The sequence below is a fragment of the Ailuropoda melanoleuca genome, chromosome 2 (genome assembly GCF_002007445.2).
Source record: "Ailuropoda melanoleuca isolate Jingjing chromosome 2, ASM200744v2, whole genome shotgun sequence".
Classification (NCBI taxonomy): Eukaryota; Metazoa; Chordata; class Mammalia; order Carnivora; family Ursidae; genus Ailuropoda; species Ailuropoda melanoleuca.
In genome coordinates, this window is record NC_048219.1 from 195,098,505 (window position 1) to 195,118,319 (window position 19,815).

A 19,815-nucleotide genomic window follows, 5' to 3' on the forward strand; every position below is an offset into this window, starting at 1 on the left:
AATATAATAAAATAAAATTAAAAAAAAAAACCTGAGCTGAGATCAAGAGTCAGATGCTCAACTGACAGAGCCACCCAGGTGCCCCCAAACTCGCTAATTTTAAATATCTTTTTTTGCTCCAGTGACCAAGTTACTGAGTCGGTTCAAAGACGACAGTTTTTATTCCATTCTATAAAATAAATTAATAAAGAATTAATGTATTAAAATATGTGCAAGATAATATACAGTATATATGGATTAACAAAAAGCCTGAGTGCTAGTGACAGACTCAAGTTACTTACTAGTTGTCAAATTAGAGTATTTTCTAACTATCACGTTGTGAATTTGGTGACTAGTATTGATGGGATGGAAAGATTGTGTGTGGAGTGGATTTCGGTTACGCACAAACTTTACACAGACTGAGAAACAATTACAAGCTCTAGAAACAATTGTGATGGACATCGAACTTGGTGTCCAGCTTACTGAAGAGCTGAGCGGATGCAGGGGCAGGTGAGCTTGGGGCGTCGGCCGGGGTCTTCTTCAGACAGGCAATGGTGAGCCTTCTCCCCGGCGGGTCAGGACCACCTCCATCCCCGAGACACTCAAGGATGGTTCCTTAGAAAGGCATTACTTTTTCTTCTTCTCTTTTTTCCCTTTCTTTTCCTTCTTTTTCCCTTTTTCCTTTTCTTTTTCAGTGTTCCCTCCCGTTAGTGCCAAGGCTCGTTTTTTACCCATGGGGGTTTTGGCATACCAGTTCTGAAATAAAACAGATGTTTAGCAAAATATCAAAATGGCACAAATTAACCAGAATATTCTTAAAAGTGAAGAAAAGCCTTCTAAGAAGGAAGGGGCAAGCAGCCACTAAACTTTGGACATTTAATGCATATTTAATACATATTCTTTCTCAGGGGTTTTTCCAACCTGTATTTTGACACAACTCGAAATTTCCACCTCAAGGAGTTAACTGTTTCAGAGAATCACAGACCAAATCTAACCAGCAGCTCTTCCTATCAACTTGTCACCTCTTTCTGGGGATCTTACTCTATCCTGAAGGTGTGGGCTTTCTTGGTAACGTGAATGACCTTCTGTGGTTCACAGATGGCCACCAGAAGCTGGACTGGTGGCCATACGGGAGCCATGGGAGGCCACACGAACACTGGGAGGGGGACTGTTGAAAACATGGCAGAAATACTGGAGCCGATATTCCCACAAAGCGCCTTGGGGCTCCGACTGGCTCTGTGAATGCATTTTTCTCAACCCTCCCTTTTTGTTTGAAAGCTGAGAAACATCTTAGTTTATAAACTAAATCCTTGATCCCCAAACCAGGCAAAGACCCCCTCAAAAAGGAGAATTACAGACCGATTTCTCTAATGAATATGGATGCCAAAATCCTCAACAAGATCCTTGCTAATAGAATCCAACAGTACATTAAAAGGATTATCCATCATGACCAAGTGGGATTCATACCTGGGATGCAAGCATGGTTCAACACTCGCAAATCAATCAATGTGATACATCATATCAACAAGAAAAGACTCAAGAACCATATGATCCTCTCAATTGATGCAGAAAAAGCATTTGACAAAATACAGCATCCTTTCCTGATTAAAACCCTTCAGAGTGTAGGAATAGAGGGTACATTTCTCAATCTCATAAAAGCCATCTATGAAAAGCCTACTGCAAGCATTATTCTCAATGGGGAAAAGCTGGAAGCCTTTCCCTTAAGATCAGGAACACGACAAGGATGCCCACTCTCGCCACTATTATTCAACATAGTACTAGAAGTCCTTGCAACAGCAATCAGAAGACAAAAAGGGATCAAAGGTATCCAAATCGGCAAAGAAGAAGTCAAACTGTCTCTCTTTGCAGATGACATGATACTCTATATGGAAAACCCAAAGGAATCCACTCCCAAACTATTAGAAGTTATAGAACAATTCAGTAAGGTGGCAGGATACAAAATCAATGCCCAGAAATCAGTTGCATTTCTATACACGAATAACGAGACTGAAGAAAGAGAAATTAGGGAATCCATCCCATTTACAATAACACCAAAAACCATACGTTACCTTGGAATTAACTTAACCAGAGACGTAAAGGACCTATATCCTAGAAACTATAGATCACTTTTGAAAGATATTGAGGAAGACATAAAAAGATGGAAAAATATTCCATGCTCATGGATTGGAAGAATTAACATAGTTAAAATGTCCATACTACCCAGAGCAATCTACACTTTCAATGCTATCCCGATCAAAATACCGAGGACATTTTTCAAAGAACTGGAACAAATAGTCCTTAAATTTGTATGGAACCAGAAAAGGCCCCGAATCTCCAAGGAACTGTTGAAAAGGAAAAACAAAGCTGGGGGCATCACAATGCCGGATTTCGAGCTGTACTACAAAGCTGTGATCACAAAGACAGCATGGTACTGGCACAAAAACAGACACATCGACCAATGGAACAGAATAGAGAACCCAGAAATGGACCCTCGGCTCTTTGGGCAACTAATCTTTGATAAAGCAGGAAAAAACATCCGGTGGAAAAAAGACAGTCTCTTCAATAAATGGTGCTGGGAAAATTGGACAGCTACATGCAAAAGAATGAAACTTGACCACTCTCTCACACCATACACAAAAATAAACTCCAAATGGATGAAAGACCTCAATGTGAGACAGGAATCCATCAAAATTCTAGAGGAGAACATAGGCAACAACTTCTATGACATCGGCCAGAGCAACCTTTTTCACGACACATCTCCAAAGGCAAGAGAAATAAAAGATAAAATGAACTTATGGGACTTTATCAGGATAAAGAGCTTCTGCACAGCCAAGGAAACAGTCAAAAAAACTAAGAGACAGCCCACGGAATGGGAGAATATATTTGCAAAGGACACCACAGATAAAGGACTGGTATCCAAGATCTACAAAGAACTTCTCAAACTCAATACACGAGAAACAAATAAACAAATCATAAAATGGGCAGAAGATATGAACAGACACTTTTCCAATGAAGACATACAAATGGCTAACAGACACATGAAAAAATGTTCAAAATCATTAGCCATCAGGGAAATTCAAATCAAAACCACACTGAGATACCACCTTACGCCAGTTAGAATGGCAAAGATAGACAAGGCAAGAAACAACAATTGTTGGAGAGGATGTGGAGAAAGGGGATCCCTCCTACATTGTTGGTGGGAATGCAAGTTGGTACAGCCACTCTGGAAAACAGTGTGGAGGTCCCTTAAAAAGTTAAAAATTGAACTACCCTATGACCCAGCCATTGCACTACTGGGTGTTTACCCCAAAGATACAGACGTAGTAAAGAGAAGGGCCATATGCACCCCAATGTTCATAGCTGCATTGTCCACAATAGCCAAATCATGGAAGGAGCCGAGATGCCCTTCAACAGATGACTGGATTAAGAAGCTGTGGTCCATATATACAATGGAATATTACTCAGCTATCAGAAAGAACGAATTCTCAACATTTGCTGCAACATGGACGGCACTGGAGGAGATAATGCTAAGTGAAATAAGTCAAGCAGAGAAAGACAATTATCATATGATTTCTCTCATCTATGGAACATAAGAACTAGGAGGATCGGTAGGGGAAGAAAGGGATAAAGAAAAGGGGGGTAATCAGAAGGGGGAATGAAACATGAGAGACTATGGACTATGAGAAACAAACTGAAGACTTCAGAGGGGAGGGGGTGGGGGAATGGGATAGACTGGTGATGGGTAGTAAGGAGGGCACGTATTGCATGGTGCACTGGGTGTTATACGCAACTAATGAAGCATCAAACTTTACATCGGAATCTGGGGATGTACTGTATGGTGATTAACACAATATAATAAAATAAAATTAAAAAAAAATAAACTAAATAGTAGTCATAATATTTCACTGAATGACTACACTCCAAGTTGTTTATCAATTCTCCTATTAATGGACGTATAGGCCATTTCCAAATTTTTGTTAGGAACCACATTGAAATTCATAATTTGCACATATCCCCTGGTATGCTTATGAGAAAACTTCTCTAGGGCGTATGCATAGAAATAGAATTCCTGGAGGGGGTAGAGCTGAAGCAACCCAACTGCACTGACTGGAAGCTAGCTCAGTCTTTCTAAGTCTTTAAATGTCTTTATTGTCTCCCGTCTCTTGGGTGCTAGTTTAGCTGGGGATAAATGTCAGGTACACAGTTACTGTTCTCCAGCACTTCGCAGAAATGATCGCACCGTCTTCTGGAATAGATTTCTGTCAAAGAGCTGCCTGACGGCCCCATTGTTTTTCCTTTGTAGGCAATCTGGCATCTTTGAAGACTGGCTTGTTATCTTAATCCTACATTCACAATAATGTATGTGCGTGTGTGGATTTTTAAAATTTGTTCTACTGGTCGCTTGGAGTTCATTTTTAATCTAAGAACTCACGTCTTTAATTCAAGAAGATTTTCAGCAAATATTTCTTCAAATAATTGTTCCTCTGGTAATTCTTCTATTCTCTACTCCTAGAATGTGTGTAATTTAGGTGTCAGTGTCTTCAAAGGTTCTTAATTGCAGTTTATAGATTTTATCTTTTCGGTTTTCTGTGTTGCCTCTGGAGAGGCCACATCCTCCAGTCCATAAATTTGTTCTTTGACCATGTCTAGGCTAGAGTTCACACCTCATTTTTTTTTGCCATTTCCATTTCAAATTATTGTATTTTTGATTTCTAAGCTTTCTATTTGTGATCCCCCCCATAATCTATCTGTTCTTATTCCATTTCTGTCTTTGTTTTAAAACTTAGTGTACATCTCTATTGGAAATGATGCCCTCATTTATTGTTTTCGGAACATCTGAATTATATGAATTTAAACATCTTTGTCAGGTTGTACTCAGCACTAGATTTCCAAACATGTTTAGGAATTTTTATTTTCAGGTTCATTTTGAGTAGGCTGCTCTGTTTTGGTCTCTCGATTTCTCCCTCCCTCACAGTACTGCAGCCGCTTCAACACGATCCTCTAAAGCCGGGTCCAGAAGCACGTCTTATAGTGACGCTTTGAAGTTAACGCTCCTCGGTGACGTCGGCACACCACAGATCTGGTCACAGAAGCAGGAGGTATTGCCACTTTATCGTCCATGGCCCCTAGTCTCTTTTTATTTCCTAGCCTTGACTTTATGCTGCGTGCCAGGCACACGGTTGTCCCTGTGTTTGAGATTTATCTTTGTTTCTGGCTCTTGGGGATTATTCTCACCTTTCTTTTTGCTCTGGCTCTTCTTCAGTGTAAGGTGAGGAACTCCTAATTTATCGAGACACGGTATAGAATATGGGTATTAAAATTGTCTTTAGACTATGGTTTGAATTTCAGCTCTACTCCTTTTTAGCTGTGTGACTAGGAGTAAACCACTTTGCCCCCCCTTTTTTCCTGCTGTAGCAAATTACCACGAACTTGGTGATGTAAAACAAAACATTTATTGTCTTTCAGTCCTGAAGGTCAGAAGTCCAAAATGGATCTCACTGGGCTAACATCTAGGTGTCTGCAGGCTGCAATCCTTTCTGGAACTCCAGGGGGGAGAATCTATTCCCTTATCTTTTGCACTTTCCTGAGACCACCTGCTCTCCTGGCTTGTGGCCTCTCCTTCATCTTCAAGCTAGCAACATGGGGCTACTTGGAGTACCAGTGGGTCCTTCCCACGCTGCTAACTTCCTGGTTCTCTCTTCTGATTCCCTTTTCTATTTTTTTTTATAAAGATTTTTATTTATTTATTTGACACAGAGAGAGACAGCCAGTGAGAGAGGGAACACAGGCAGGAGGAGTGGGAGAGGAAGAAGCAGACTTCCCAGTGGAGGATCCTGATGTGGGGCTCGATCCCAAGACCCCGGGATCATGCCCTGAGCCAAAGGCAGACGCTTAAGACTGAGCCACCCAGGCGCCCCCCACTTTCTACTTTTTATGATTACGCTGGACTCACCAGTATAAGTAAGGATAATCTGTTTTAGGTTCAGTGGATTAACAACCTTACTCCATCTGCAACCTTGACTCCCCTTTGCCATGTGACCTAACATATTTACAGGTTCTAGAAGTGGGATGTAGACATCATTGGAGGGCCATTATTCTGCCTACCTACCTGTCTATGACTCAATTTCCACTTGTAAAATGGGGGAGATTATGAGGTCTAAATGAGTTATAACAGAGTGCCTGGCACATAAGTGGTCAATAAGTATTAGCTAACATTACTATGATTATTACCATCATTATCCTCAAATATTTTCTCTGTCATGTACATGGAGTGGGTAGGATGTGTTTGGAGAATCTGCAAGGTCCTAGTCTGATGCACTGTCAGAAGCAGGGTTAGGTCCAATTTCTCAGGGCCAAGATGACTGGCCTCATCACAAGCGACTATAGCCACAGTATCACATCATTCACAGGTGTGAATCCATCTGCTCAATAAAGTTGCCACTAAAAATGTTTATTGAACATTTAGTTGGGGCCAGGTGCTGAGCCAAGCTCTTGAGCTAGGATAAGGAGCAGAATCGATGGGGGGTGTGCTAGCAGTGTTGGAAAAATGATTTAGTTGGCTAAAAAAAAAAAAAAAGAATAAAGTGATCAAATATGCCAAGAATGGAAGTGAGAAGCATATGTGTTCTCATCTCAGCTTATACAGTGGGAGCATTCCCTTCTCTTGAATAGTGTGATCAGTTCTGATTACTGGACCTCCAGTACCTGTAACAGAAAAACTTCTAGAAATCACTTTGGAAAGTTAAAAACCAGCTAAGAGAAAGCATAGGTTTTAATACCCTAAACCTACCCCTCAGAATAAGAAAGAAAATGAGCATTTTACAAAGAAAAAAAAATGGGGAATTTGATAAAAGAATTAGGATATATCACAGGAAGAGGATAAATATTTGCCATTAATTCTAACAAGGTTTAAACAGTTAGCAAGAACATTAATTCAAATCCTTGGCAAAAACTCCAGCTTGGAGTTGGAAATATATCTTTGCAGTTTTTCTAGACCACTGTCAGCAAAACTATAACTGATGGTCCAAATCTGGCCTGCTGTTTTTGCAAATAAAGTTTTATTAGAACACAGCTATGCCCTTTCATTTACATATTGTGTATGAATGCTTTTGTACTATGATACAGGATTGAATAGTTGTGACAGAGACTGTGGAGCTCTCAAAGCTTAAAATATTTACTATCTGGCTCTTTATGGAAAAGTTTGCCAATTGCTATGCTAGATAATTTTGGGGGAGGATCAGTATTGTGACTCTTTTCCACCTTGTAATGAAACATTAGTAGCAAAGCAGGAGGGAAACATGAGTTTTAGAGTTGCTGGAAAAGTGATACATTGCAGAGGGAAATTTTCCTAATCTTAAGCAGGCTTCCAGACACGCAAGGCTTAGATGAGAATTCTGATTCTTTTTCCGATGATTGCATGGCCAATGTTGTTGTGGGTATAATTGCATGGATATAACTTTCCACCCTTGTTTTCCCAGTTGGCCAAGGAAACTGCCTCCAGGTCCAGAAAAGTGAACACAACCATACTCATTTTGATTAAAAGGAGTGTGAGGCGTGCCTGCTGGGGCATCTAGGCTTTCATGTTGATTTGCTTGGATAAGGCACATAGCTTTCTGCAACTTCTTTTCCTCCTGCAAAAGAGGGATTTGGAAGAGCTGGTTCTCAGTTTCCTCTAGATCTGAAAAATTCTCCGAACATCACAGAATACAATAAAAAATTAGAGAATTAAACTTTGGTGAGTTTTCTTGTGATTTCCTATTGCAAATGCGCTGAAAAATGAAGCACGCCACAGCAAATCTGGGACAAAACCAACAAGGGCTTGAAACGCACTATTTAGGGAATGGTTTTCTTTATGGACAACTTGTTCCATTACATGAACCATGAAGTAAAAACCAGGGAGAACCAAGGGGAAGGCACGTACATGTATGTATGGTTTTTATGTGTATGCATGTGTGTGGATGTGTGTGTGTGTGTATTTGAATCCAGTGGTTTCAAAGCTACTATTTAATTCTGCAATTTGGCTGTTAATTTATAAGGTCACAGACCACAATTTTTCCTAAATTTTGGAAGGCACATGCTTTACTGGCAAGGCTGGAATGAATTTGCGATCTAAAAATTTCAAGCTTCCAAATTTCACTGTATATGACAAATTCATGAAACTCAGGAACCAGAGGGAGGAGGTCATGTGACAAGCATTTGCGGCTAGGACCTGGCCGCACAGGCATTCCGTTTACCTTAAAGCTCTCTTCTTCCTCCTGGTACACGGGGCTCATGCTGGTCAGCTTTGCAATGAACTCCACTGCCATGAGCGGTTTGTAAGTTTGCTGCCGGATTCTGCGGTCTGTGAGCACACCTTTAACCGCCTCGACTATGTGTCCCTGGGTGAAGCCATCGGTGACCTTTGCCAGGCAACTTACATTCAAGGCATTGGTAATGACGCCTCCGTTGAGTTGAATGATCTGTTTCCACAAAACTATTGTATCCAAGATAGTAGAAAAGACACAGAGAACAAAGGTCACCAGAGAGAAAGCAGTGTTATCTCGTTCTTGTACAAAGTTGCATCTCATCAAGAAAGGAATGTCTGGGAGGAACACTCCACTCAATGGTAATTCAAATGAGCAGGAAGCCAAGTAACTAAGTACTATTTTTTCCCTCTGAGTGATTTTCAACCAGAAGACATGCATACCGATGGCCCTGAGGTCCTAGACCCACAAAAGAAGAAAAAATAAAATCACATTCAGTATAGTTTTAGGGTGGTATCTTCAAAGATGTTCAAAATCTTTCAACATTGGAAATTCAGATAAAGTATATATGGGATCTCTGCTCATCAGAATATTTTATTTTCCAAAGTGTTTGTAGGAGTGGGAGTTTCACTTTTTTTTAGTTATAAAGTTTTTGTGCATTATTTTTCTATGTGGAATTGGAACGCAGATTTTAATTTCCATTCATCACCAGTGGGCTCAGTTCCCTTTGGGTGCATCTTGACCCTTATTCTCCCCTCCCCCCAATTGTCAACAGGCAGAGGTTGACTGAAATCCCTTGGGTGGGTTCCCGGTGGTTCTTCGGGTTAGTGGGACCCTGGGTAACAGAGAGATTTCTCTAAGAACACGGGGATGTGGTGAAAATGAATTATGGAATTACTGAACTTGAGAGATGGAATGGACTCGCACACAGCACTTGAAATAATATTACACTCAGGGAATTACATCCGTTCCGCAAAGAGAGAGAACCACATGAGATTCGCCGTGGCTTCTTCCGTGTATCCAGATGGTGAAAAAGGTGAGGCTTTGCCAAGGCACCTGTCTCTGAGCCCTTCGCAGTGCTGGGAGGATCTTATTCAGATGTCTCCCAAGCATTTTGACCTTCTTTGAGGAATATTTAATGACCATTATTACATAATCTGAGCATTGTCAGGTCTGTTATATGACTAGCTCATCTAAATACATTGATCCACAATTACTTGATAAAACGAAAAGGTCTAATTACTGTCCAGGAATAGAATGACCTGCCGTGTATCTATAAGCCATATCATAGAGTGGGATTTTGGGTCATGAGTCATTTTCACAGTCCCTCTCCTCCATCGACTTTGGTGGTGGTGGGGGGGTGGTCCTCGGCCTTGTGGTGAGCTGAGTTGCTGGAAGGGGTGCGTATTACCCTGGGGCTACACTGTGTCTCCCAGCTGTGTAAGGTTAGGCATCAAGGGCCACGTGTGCCATCAAATGGACATAACCCCCTAGGTTTACTCTGCTACTTTCTTTGGTGGGTCTGTTTGAGCTTGAATCCATCTTAGGCTTACCTATAAAATGCAAGTCGAAAGATTTACTTCTCAGGCTGCTGTGAGAAAGTGCTTAGAAGAGCACTGATGTAGCATGCGGTGGGCAGTTTAGTTTCTTATAGTGGTGTTAACTGTTGTTCTTGTAATTATCACGAGTCATTCCATTTTGTACCGAAGTTTCCTAATGCTCATTAAAGCATAAATACAGACTATTGTCTAAGAATATTTCTGTAAAACAGATTACCCTTACCTGGACATAACTGAGGAAGACTTAGAAATCAGAAAATATAACGCATGGGAAAAATAAGAACAATGACCAGGTAGCATCATCCCTTGGGATGTGTGTCCCTGCCCAGATTTACAACAGTGAAAAAAAGTGTGAACAGGTCTGAATGGTGACTCTGGAAGCTGAGCAGGGAGCATGCTTTATGCTGAAGCACAAGGTGTAGCCCCTTCAGCCGAGACCCAGTAAATACCCCAGGCTGGAAACTCAGACAGCTTCAGCCTTGGGCATCCCGGGCAAACTTCCTACCCGTGACATAGAGTGGACCAGTGGGTAAGCAAACGGGGAGGGCTAGGGCTGCCAGAAACCAATGCCCAGCTCCCATCCCTGCCTCCCTGCTAAGCTATGACAGTCACAGCCTTCCAGCCTCCCAACACAAGGGGTCTCTCTACAAGTAAAGATTCTTTAGAAACAGCAAAAACTACAATTACTCTGGTCTAGCAAGAACATGGGACCACACTATTGACTCTTTAGAATGTATGATAATTGATATGTAGGGTTTTGGCCAAGGGTCCTCCAAATATACACATCATTGATTTCTCCCCCAAAGCTTACCATTTGTTAATGGAGGCCCAGTGAGGGCAACTGGGGGCAGTCACAGTTATGGTGGGACATGGCCACTTGCCCACAGTGACTCCAGAGAATGGGAAGGAGAAACAGTTCAGCTTCTCATATTTGATGGACTAGACTTGCCTTTAAAAGAATAGCTTCCACTGCTTGTACAAAGCCACCCGTGGTGGGGCTAGGGGGGGAGTCAGGTGCAGAGTGCGTCACCGCGTGGGGGGCTCATGGAGGTGGGAACCCCGCATGAGCTCTGCAGCCACGGCTGCCTAGTCTTTGGCCCAGCAGTGCAGGTGGAGAGGATGAGAGCACAACAGACGTGGGTGCTGGCCGTGGGGTGGTGGGGAGGACCGGATCAGCGAATGGAGTGTGGTGAAGGCAGCCGAGGTGCTCTCCAGACTGAGTACTGTCTTTTACCTTCCTTCTCTTGGATGCAAAGGCTCCTCGCTTCTTTGAATTAATCTACATTCTCTTTCCCTTCTTTAGACTGAAAAGAATCTGGTCTTTGGATCTCCTTCTCTGCTTTTGATGTTCCAAATGGATTCTGTCCTGGCTCCCAACTGTGTTCTTGAGATGACGTAGTATCTTAAAATTCATTTGTTATTTGTGATTTTACAAAAGCCCAGGAAGTGATAATATGATTCAGATGAGCTTCTGGTCTCTGAAGATTAGAATTCCAGAAAAATCGGAAGACCTGGACTGAACTCATCCGACCAGACACTGGGTCTGGGGTGGGGGCCTATGATGAATTGCGTTATTAGTGAAACAGACCCCCGGGAAGAGAGGCGAGAGCAGGAAGCATTAGGAATGTGGGGAGAGGAGGCCCAGAGGGATTTCTGGGGACTAGACGAGGCATTAATCAACCTTGTGGGTGGATTTTCTTTGCAGACATTTTGAAGGAAACAGCTTGATTTGGGGAAAGAAGGTAGATATTGAATTCTATTTGGTAAACCTTAAGGATCATGCTTCCTCAGGCTGACCCACCCTTCCCTTCTCAGTGCTGTTACTCCCCCACCCTGCCTGGAGGGATTTGAGAAGCCGGATGGTGAATGTTCCCCAACACCTTCCCTGCTCTGCTGCTGGTAGATAGATGGCCAAGCAGAGGCCCAGGTTATGGATTTGCAGCCCATGCTTTATGGGCTGGAAGAGACCATTTTTGATCACTGCAAAGACAGGAACAGTCTTTCTTTAAGATGGATGTCCCAGCCACTGTGGCTATGAAAACTTCAAGGTCACTGGAGGAAACGCTGGACAGCATTTATGATGTCAGCAAGAAAGGCGACCTGAACAAATCACCCATCACGGAGGAAATATATGAGAAGCATGTGGTTTAGTGGACAGAGCTCTGGGCCCAAGAGGACTCCTGCGTGCAGGTTTATCATCTGCCGGCAGGAGAGGGGATGCCTTCTTCCTCCCCTGTGATCCTGCCACGGGGAGATTCAATTTGGAATCTCTAATCTGATCTGTGTCCTCACGGACGCCTGGCATTTTATCAAAACAACACAACTGTCCTTGTTATACATCAATAGCTTCATTTTTAAAGGGCCTATGGTTTTGTCAAACAATAGAAACTATTCAATCCAAAGTCAAGAATAATGCTCTGGTCCCTGAGAATTAATAACACCCTACCTTGTTCCATTAAGATAGCTTAAAATACATATCTACAACAAAAAAACCCAAACACCACCAAACCCTGGGATCGTGAGAGGAAATCTGACCAACAGAAATGAGAGCAGGGAAGCTTTGAGAAAGCCAGGGGGTGCTCTGTGCAGACTCCCAGTGGGTGGAGACCGCTGGCGCCCACCCAGCTCTGTGCCAAACCTTTCCTTGGTGGGACTGCACAGCCCTGACCCCTTGAACTTCAGTGAGGCCATGGGAATCATTCTGGCCAATGCAGCATGAATGAAACGACACCTAGCCCTTCTGGGTCTTGTACCTAAAATCTCCTGTGAGATACTCTCTACTGTCTTTTCTCTCTTCCTTCGATGCTGGCTGAATGCAAAGGACCCACTGGAGGGCCTGGAGGCTCCAGGAGATGGAGAAGCCACTAGAATGATGGAGAAATAATTGAGACCAATGTCCTCCTGTACTTTGTGTATAATATGGATTTGTGAAGCCAGGATCACAGTTTATCAAGACTGAAATGAGCTGGCACTGCACATGGAGTTGTTGTTCTCTAGCAGATAACATGGGCCAGGAGCTTAAGACCAACCAGAAAAGGTCACAGAGTCCCTCTGTTTTGGGGGTGCTATTGTGACTGGAGAAGGATAGAAACCAAGTCTGACCTGGTCATTTTCATTATTCCTATTAATGTTAACTGCTACCATAGGCTGTCTCACCTCTACCCCAACTCCGCTGGGAGCACTTTCCTGTCCATACCACCGCTGCACCATTACCACCATTACCACCTCCACTGCCACCACCACCATCCATGTGACCACCTTCCTCTTCTCTAGCACCAGGCTGCCACCACCATCACTGCCATCTGCAACACTGACACCACCATCACCACCTCGATATCAAATCTGCTGCTACCACTACCATCGGTAAAGATGACCCCTCGCTGAGCCACACTGTAGAATTTAGACCCTGTGTAGTCCACTGCCCTTGAATCTGGGCTGGCCTGGAACTTGCTCTGGACCTGTGGAGTTTGGTGAGAGGGACTTTGTGTGATTTCTGAGGCTAGGTCACAAGAATCTTTCCAGCTTCTGCCTGAACCTCTTGAAACATTTGCTCTCAGGATGCTCTCTCGTGGGACTGAGCCACTGCGCTGGGCAAAGCCACATGGAAAGGCCAGGTGTAGGCTCTCTGGTTGGCAGCCCGAGCTGAGCTCCCAGCAACAACTCCAGTCACGGGACTGAACGACTGTGTATGTCCTGCTCTGTCGCGTCTTCAGGTGAAGCCCAAACGGACACCCGACTGCAACTTCCTGAGAGACTTGAAGGAGAACTTTCTGGCTGAGCCTGTGAGCCATCCGAACCATGAGATGGAATGATTTGTTGTTTTAAGCCGCCAGGGTGGTTTGGTCCACAGCAGCAGATGATAGAAAACACCACCTCACCACCATGGCCACTCACTGCCTGGTCACGTACTCCTTCTCCATAACCATGGCCGCCATCTTGGCTTCCTCCCAGCCCAGCACCACCCAGGGTCTCCTGGGAGCTGGTACGGTGCTGGGTGTCCTGCTGCCTACTTCATATAAGGGTCACGACAGCTCTGGGGACTAAATAGTCCTCTTTACAGAGGAAACAGTGGAGGCCCAGAAGGTCCACTGAGCTGTCAAGGTCGTCCAGCTATCCCGTGGCAGAGCCAGGGTTCAGAACCACGTCTCCTCAGGGCTTGCATCTCGCGGCTCTTCATGGTTTCATTGCATTGCCTCCAGAATCACTTTTTTAGTGTTAGTTCCACTTAAAAATATGTTTCAAAAGAAGATTTTGAATTTGTCTGTTCAAGAGGAAAAAACTGAAAAAGGAGCTCTTATCTTTCATGGTTATTTTAAGTAAGTCAACACGCTCCTGGACTAATACTTTGAGACTGGAAAACTAAAAAAAAATCAACCTGTGGCCAGAATGATGCTCTCTGAGAGAGACACTGTCACTGTGGGCCCGAGACAAATCATCCTAGTCCACCTGTCGAGAGAAAAATTAGCACCCGCGATGACTTTTGTCACCTTCAGGGCCCAAAATAATAGTCCCTGTCCAGTTTCCTTTTGTCCTGGGTAAAAAGAACGATGTTAGCGAAAGAACAGACATGCAGGTTTTGCTCTTATGACCTGTTCTTGTGTACTTACCGCTCAGGCTCTGCCCACGTCTGCCACGTTCTGGGGGGGCTGTGTTACCGGGGTCCCCACCCCCGTGCCACACGCCACACGCCTACAACGCCACCCAGCTGACCCTCCGTCACATGGGAAGGGGCCAGGGGTACTTGCCGAATCTCGAAGCATAGTCTGGTCTGGGAACCAAAATAATTTTTTGGTAAACTTTGCAAAAAGATCGAAGTTCAGCATCGAAAGGGCGCTGTGTTGTCCCCACAATCAGAATTCTGTCGTCCGGTTTCAGGAGTCTCAGGATTTTTGGAAGTTGTTTTTTGAGGCGTTTAGGTTCGATCTGGGAGAAGGAGGGAGAGGGGAGAAATGAGCCCATGCACAGAAAAAAGAATTAAGGATGGAAGGACAGTTCCTCTTAGAAGGCATGGGGGCACGCATCTGTTAGAGCGAACCTCAAAGCTCGGATAAACACAATTCTCAGAGCTCATCCTGGTCTGGGTCGTTCGAATTGCAGGCTCTTCCTTTCCTCCACCTCTGGCATTCGGATTTGGAAAGGGGGAAGGAAGGAAGGAAGCACCTGACTGATCTTTCTAGCACCTTGACCCTCAGAATGGGAAGTGGGGCGGGTCTCCAAGCGGAAGGAAGCCGGCCGGAGCGAGGACGCGCGGTGGTGACCCGAGTTCCTCTGAACTGCTCTGAGGGTGAACCCAAGACCACCGTTGCTGACGGCCCTGACAGCGCCCCTCCGAAGGTCTTGGATCTCGTGTCCGGAAAGCACCTGGTTACAAAAGAGTGGGACGCTTCTCTCTCTGAAGCAGTTTGGGAAGAGTCTGAACCTGTATTATTTTAGTAAAGTCTCGACACTAATGCGGGAGAGGAGCAGAATGCGAGGTACCCCAGGGCGGATGACTTCCTGCCCATGGGGGCCAGATGTGGCCACGTTGCCATGGCAACGCACCAGCTTTCAATTAGCCTCCACAGGCACAGCCTTGAGAGGAGAAAGCCTGGGGAGGAGGAGGACGGTTGGGGTGATGGAGAGAGCCTCCGCAGAGGAGCCCCGAGCGGTCTCCGCTGGTTTTGCTCCCACTTGGCTTGGGGGTGATGGCGCCAATTAGAATCTGAATGTTGAGCGGGAGCTAGAGAAGCCAGTGCCTGGCTTTCCTGGAGCAGAGCAGGCCTAAGCTTGCTGTGAACACCCTGCAGAGACCAGCCCCTGTTGCCTGGCCCTGGTGTCCCCGTGGGTCCCTGCACAGCCCAGCCCAGAGACAGCCCTGCGGGCAGGCAGGCAGGGCCTGTGACACCTGGGGGAGTGCAGGTGTTTGCTAAACTCCACACTCAGGAGCAACAGTGAGCGGCAAGGTATTCGAGCCACAGCTGGTGAGTGGGGTGACAGTGCTGTGGACAGTTTGCAGGGCCTTGGGGACAGGGATGCTTACAGGCTATGTATGGTACCCTGTCCCGCAGGAAGCCCCCTGGTGAGTCCAGCAGAGCTGGGAGTCAAGGCTGGGCCCACCAACTGCTCTGCACATCGGAGGGGGGGTCAGGTGTGACCGAGCACCCTGGAGGGCAGGGGTGTCCCAGGGGAGCTGCACAGTGCAGGGGTGACCGTTCTGCATTGTGAGGCTGTTGGCCATGCATGCCCACAGTGGTGGCTGGCATTCTTCTTTTTCTTTCCTTTTGACCAGTGAGAAGGCCTGGTTCTACGTTTGCACTGACAAGGTGCAGGAGGGAGGCTGGGTGGGAAAGGGCAGGTGCCCAGAGGCTGCAGGGCTGTTAGGAGGAAGGCCCGATGGGAAGTGGCAGAAACACGGGGAGCTCTGGCCCCAACAAGGCATGAGGCCGGGGGCTTCCATTGCTGTCCAAGGACAAGGCAGGAAGCTGGTCCTCTCCGACGTCGACCCTGCACTTGGCACTTCTCATGTTCAGGCTGATAACGCGTCTCCCAGCTGAGTAATCCTAGTAAGTAGCAGCTGGAGAGGGTTTACTGGGTTCCAGGTACTTCTCCCTGCATGACATGGACTCCCGTACTGAGCTCTCAGAAACTCCCCGAAGGGGCCAGTCCTCCCCTCACTCAGAGATGAGAATCTGGGGCCCAGAGACCCTGAGTGACGTCCCGAGCCTCAGAGTTGACGAGCAGGACACCAACTCCCAGATTCGCGCTCCTCCCTCTGCTCTGCTGGGGTCCCCTCCCTCTCAGATGGGATGCGCGGGGCGGGGGGCTTGCCTGTCTCCCCCCCGCCCCGAGCCTCCTTCCTGGGTAAGGGCCTATCTCAGTTGAGGGCTGCAAGGGAGACTTAAAATATATATTTATTATCATTATATTGTGCTGTGTCATATTTTATTATTAGATATATATTACTATGACGTATCCATATCTTTATTGACATAGAATTCACATACTATACAATTCATCTATTTAAAATGTATAATTGAGTGGTTTTTAGTATATTCACAGAGTAGTGCAAATATTGCCACAGTCGATTTTAGAATATTTTCATCACCCCCAAAAGACTGCAGTAGCCGTCACTGAATGTTCCCACCCTCACCCCTTCTTCCAGACTTAGGCAACCAGTTATCCACTGTCTCTACAGATGTGTGTTTTCTGGATCTTCTATAGAAATGGGATCATCCAACATGTCGTGTCTGTGTGCACACGTGTGTCTGTGGCTCCTTTCGTTTCGCATATTTTCGGGGTTTGCCCGCATTGCAGCAAGCATTCAGACCTTGTGATAGCCATTGTCCAGAGAGGCCACATTTTATGCATCCAGTCATCGGTTGATGGGTATCTGGGTTGTTTCTACTTCTTGGCTACTGTGAAGAGTGCCGCTGCGAACATTTCTCTTGGGCACACAAAGGAAGTGAGTTGCTAGATCGTATAGTGACTTTATGGTTAACCTTTTGAGGAAACGTCAGACTACTTTCCAAAGTGTCCGAGTTCACGTTCCCCTACATCCTGTGAACACGTGTTATGATGTGTTTTTCTTTTCTCTTTCTTTTCCCCGTTTTTAAAAAATTTAACCACCCTAGTGGATGTAAAGGAGTATCTCATTGGGGGTTTTGACTTGGGTCTTTCTGATGGCTGATGATGTCCAGCATCTTTTCATGTGTTCATCGGCCATTTGTTATCTTTGGAAAAATGCATATTCAGATCCTTTGCCCACTTTTTAAATTGGGTCATTTGTCTTTTTATTATTGAGTTCTAAGAGTTCTTTACATGTTCTAGACACAAAGCCCTTATCGGATCTAGGAATCTCAAGTATTTTCTTCCATTCTGTGGGTCGTCTCTCCACTTCCTTGATGATGTCCTTTGCAGCAAAAAAGTTTTTAGCTTTGAGGAGGTGCAACTTATGTTATCTTTCGTTGTTTGTGCTTTTGGTGTCATATCTAAGACATCGTTGCTTTATTTGAGGTCACAAAGATTTATGTTTCTACTTTCTTCTACGGGTTTTCGAGTTTTAGCTCTTACTTGTAGGTCTTTGATGCATTGGGGGTTGATTTTTGAATACTGTGTGAGGTAGGCATCCAACTTTATTCTTTTCCAGGTGGCTAGCCAATGGTCCCAGGGCCATTTTTCAAAAATACTAAACTTCCTCCATGGAATTGTCTTGGCACCTTTGTCAAAAAGTCAACTGATTGTAAACAGCAGGGTTTGTTTCTGGACTTTCAGTTCTATCCTGTCGATCTATATGTCTCTTCTTGCGCCATTACCACACCGTCCTGATGGCTGAAGCTTTGTGGTGAGTCTGACACTGGGACGTGTAAGTACTCCCACTCTGTTCTTTCTCAAGATAGTCTTGGCTAGTGAAGGTCTCTTGAATTTCCATGTGGCTTTTAGGATCAGCTTTTCAATTTCTGCCAGTATGTCAGACTGCATTTTTTGGGAATTACATTGAATCTGCAGGTCAGTTTGGGAATTCTTGCCATCTTAACAATGTTAGGTTTCTTCAGTCCATGAACTTGATGTGTTTCCCCATTTATCTACAACTCCTTTAACTTTTTTCAACAACGTTTTTGTAGTTTTCAGAGTGGAAATCTTGTACTTCTTTTGTTAAATTTAACCCTAAATATTTTGTTTTTTTGATGTTATTATAAATGCTTTCTTAATTTTAGCTTTTGACCTTTTATTGCAAGTGTATAGAAATAAGTTGCTTTTTGTGTATTGATCTTGCATGTTGTGACATTGCTGAACTTATTAGTTCTAATTCTTTTTTAGTGGATTCCTTAGGATTTTCTATACATAAGACCATGCCATCTGCAAATAAAGAATTTTACCTCTTCTCTTCCAATATGGATGCCTTTTATGTCATTTTTTCCCCCTAACTGCCCAGCTGAGAACCTCCAATATAATACTGGGGAGAAGAGGTGACGTTAAGGGAAAAGCATACAGTCTCTCGCCATAAGTCTGATATTAGCTGTGGATTTTTTTACTTGCCCTTTTTCAGGTGGAGGAAGTTCCTTCCTCTTCCTATGTTGTTGGGTCTTTTATTATGAAGGGGTGCTGGGTTTTGTCAAATGCTTTTTGTGCATGTATCGAGACGATATGGTTTTTGTCTTTTCTTCCAATGATATAGTGGTATATTACATTAATTGATTTTTGGATGTTAAACCCAGGGTAAACCCCACTTGGTCATGGTGTATAATCCTTTTTCTGTGTTGTTGGGTTCAGTTTAGAGGAGACTTTTTATAATGTAATTCACAACAGAGAAAGAGATGGAATTTTTACAGCAAAATAAATCCTGGAGGCTGGGCCTGAGGCCAGACCACCAGGCCTCTTCCTATCATTTCCGCCTGTACCCACAGGAATCCCGAGCCTGCCCCAGCTCCACCAGGAGGAAGCAATGGCCCTGCATGATTCCACCCAGGAGAACAGAGGCGCTTAAAAAAGGGGAAAGCACAGAAGAGGGACGATGGAATGAGACTCCTGGAATCCTAGAAATGGACAGCTCTGACAATGAGGCTGAAGACCTGCTCAGGAAGGGACTGTTCCTTAATCCCCGCCCAGGTCTTTGCAGAAACCTGCCATCTCTCAGACCCAGCCTCTGGGCTGTCCTGGGACAGGGAGGGCTGTTTGTTGGGCTTTTACTTTGATACTGAGCTTAACCTGGGGGCCAGGCTATGTGCAAACTCCCTCCCCACCCCCCACCCCCCAAAACCCTAAGGAAGAAACTCCATAATAATAGGTAGATGATATGGCAAATAGTTAAATACACAGATTTTGATTCAGACATATTTGATCGCAGTCTTGGCTCTGCTCTTAACAGCTGTGTGACCTTGAGCAGATTGCTCGATTTCTCTGAACCTTAGTCCCTACCTCTGAGAAATGGGGATAATCACAAAGCCTGAGTTATAGGGGTGCTGTGAGGATTGCCTGGCATGATGCGTCTGTCTGACCAAGTGCTTATGAAGGGATAATTGGTGTCTTATTCTGAAATACAAGTGCTGGTGGGAAAC

General features: G+C 44.7%; 1 protein-coding gene across 1 annotated transcript in view; it reads right to left on the bottom strand.

Annotated features, from left to right (window-relative positions):
- Window positions 1-502: 502 nt before the first annotated feature.
- Window positions 503-19,815, bottom strand: part of IQCA1 (IQ motif containing with AAA domain 1) — a 172,483-nt gene continuing 153,170 nt past the window's right edge. Inside the window, exons 17-19 of the mRNA XM_034655460.1 lie at window positions 14,527-14,704; window positions 8,214-8,452; window positions 503-735 (exon numbers count right to left, since the gene is read on the bottom strand). Coding sequence (XP_034511351.1) covers window positions 607-735; window positions 8,214-8,452; window positions 14,527-14,704 — 546 coding nt within the window. The 3' untranslated portion in view covers window positions 503-606. The remainder of the gene's footprint in view (window positions 736-8,213; window positions 8,453-14,526; window positions 14,705-19,815) is intronic.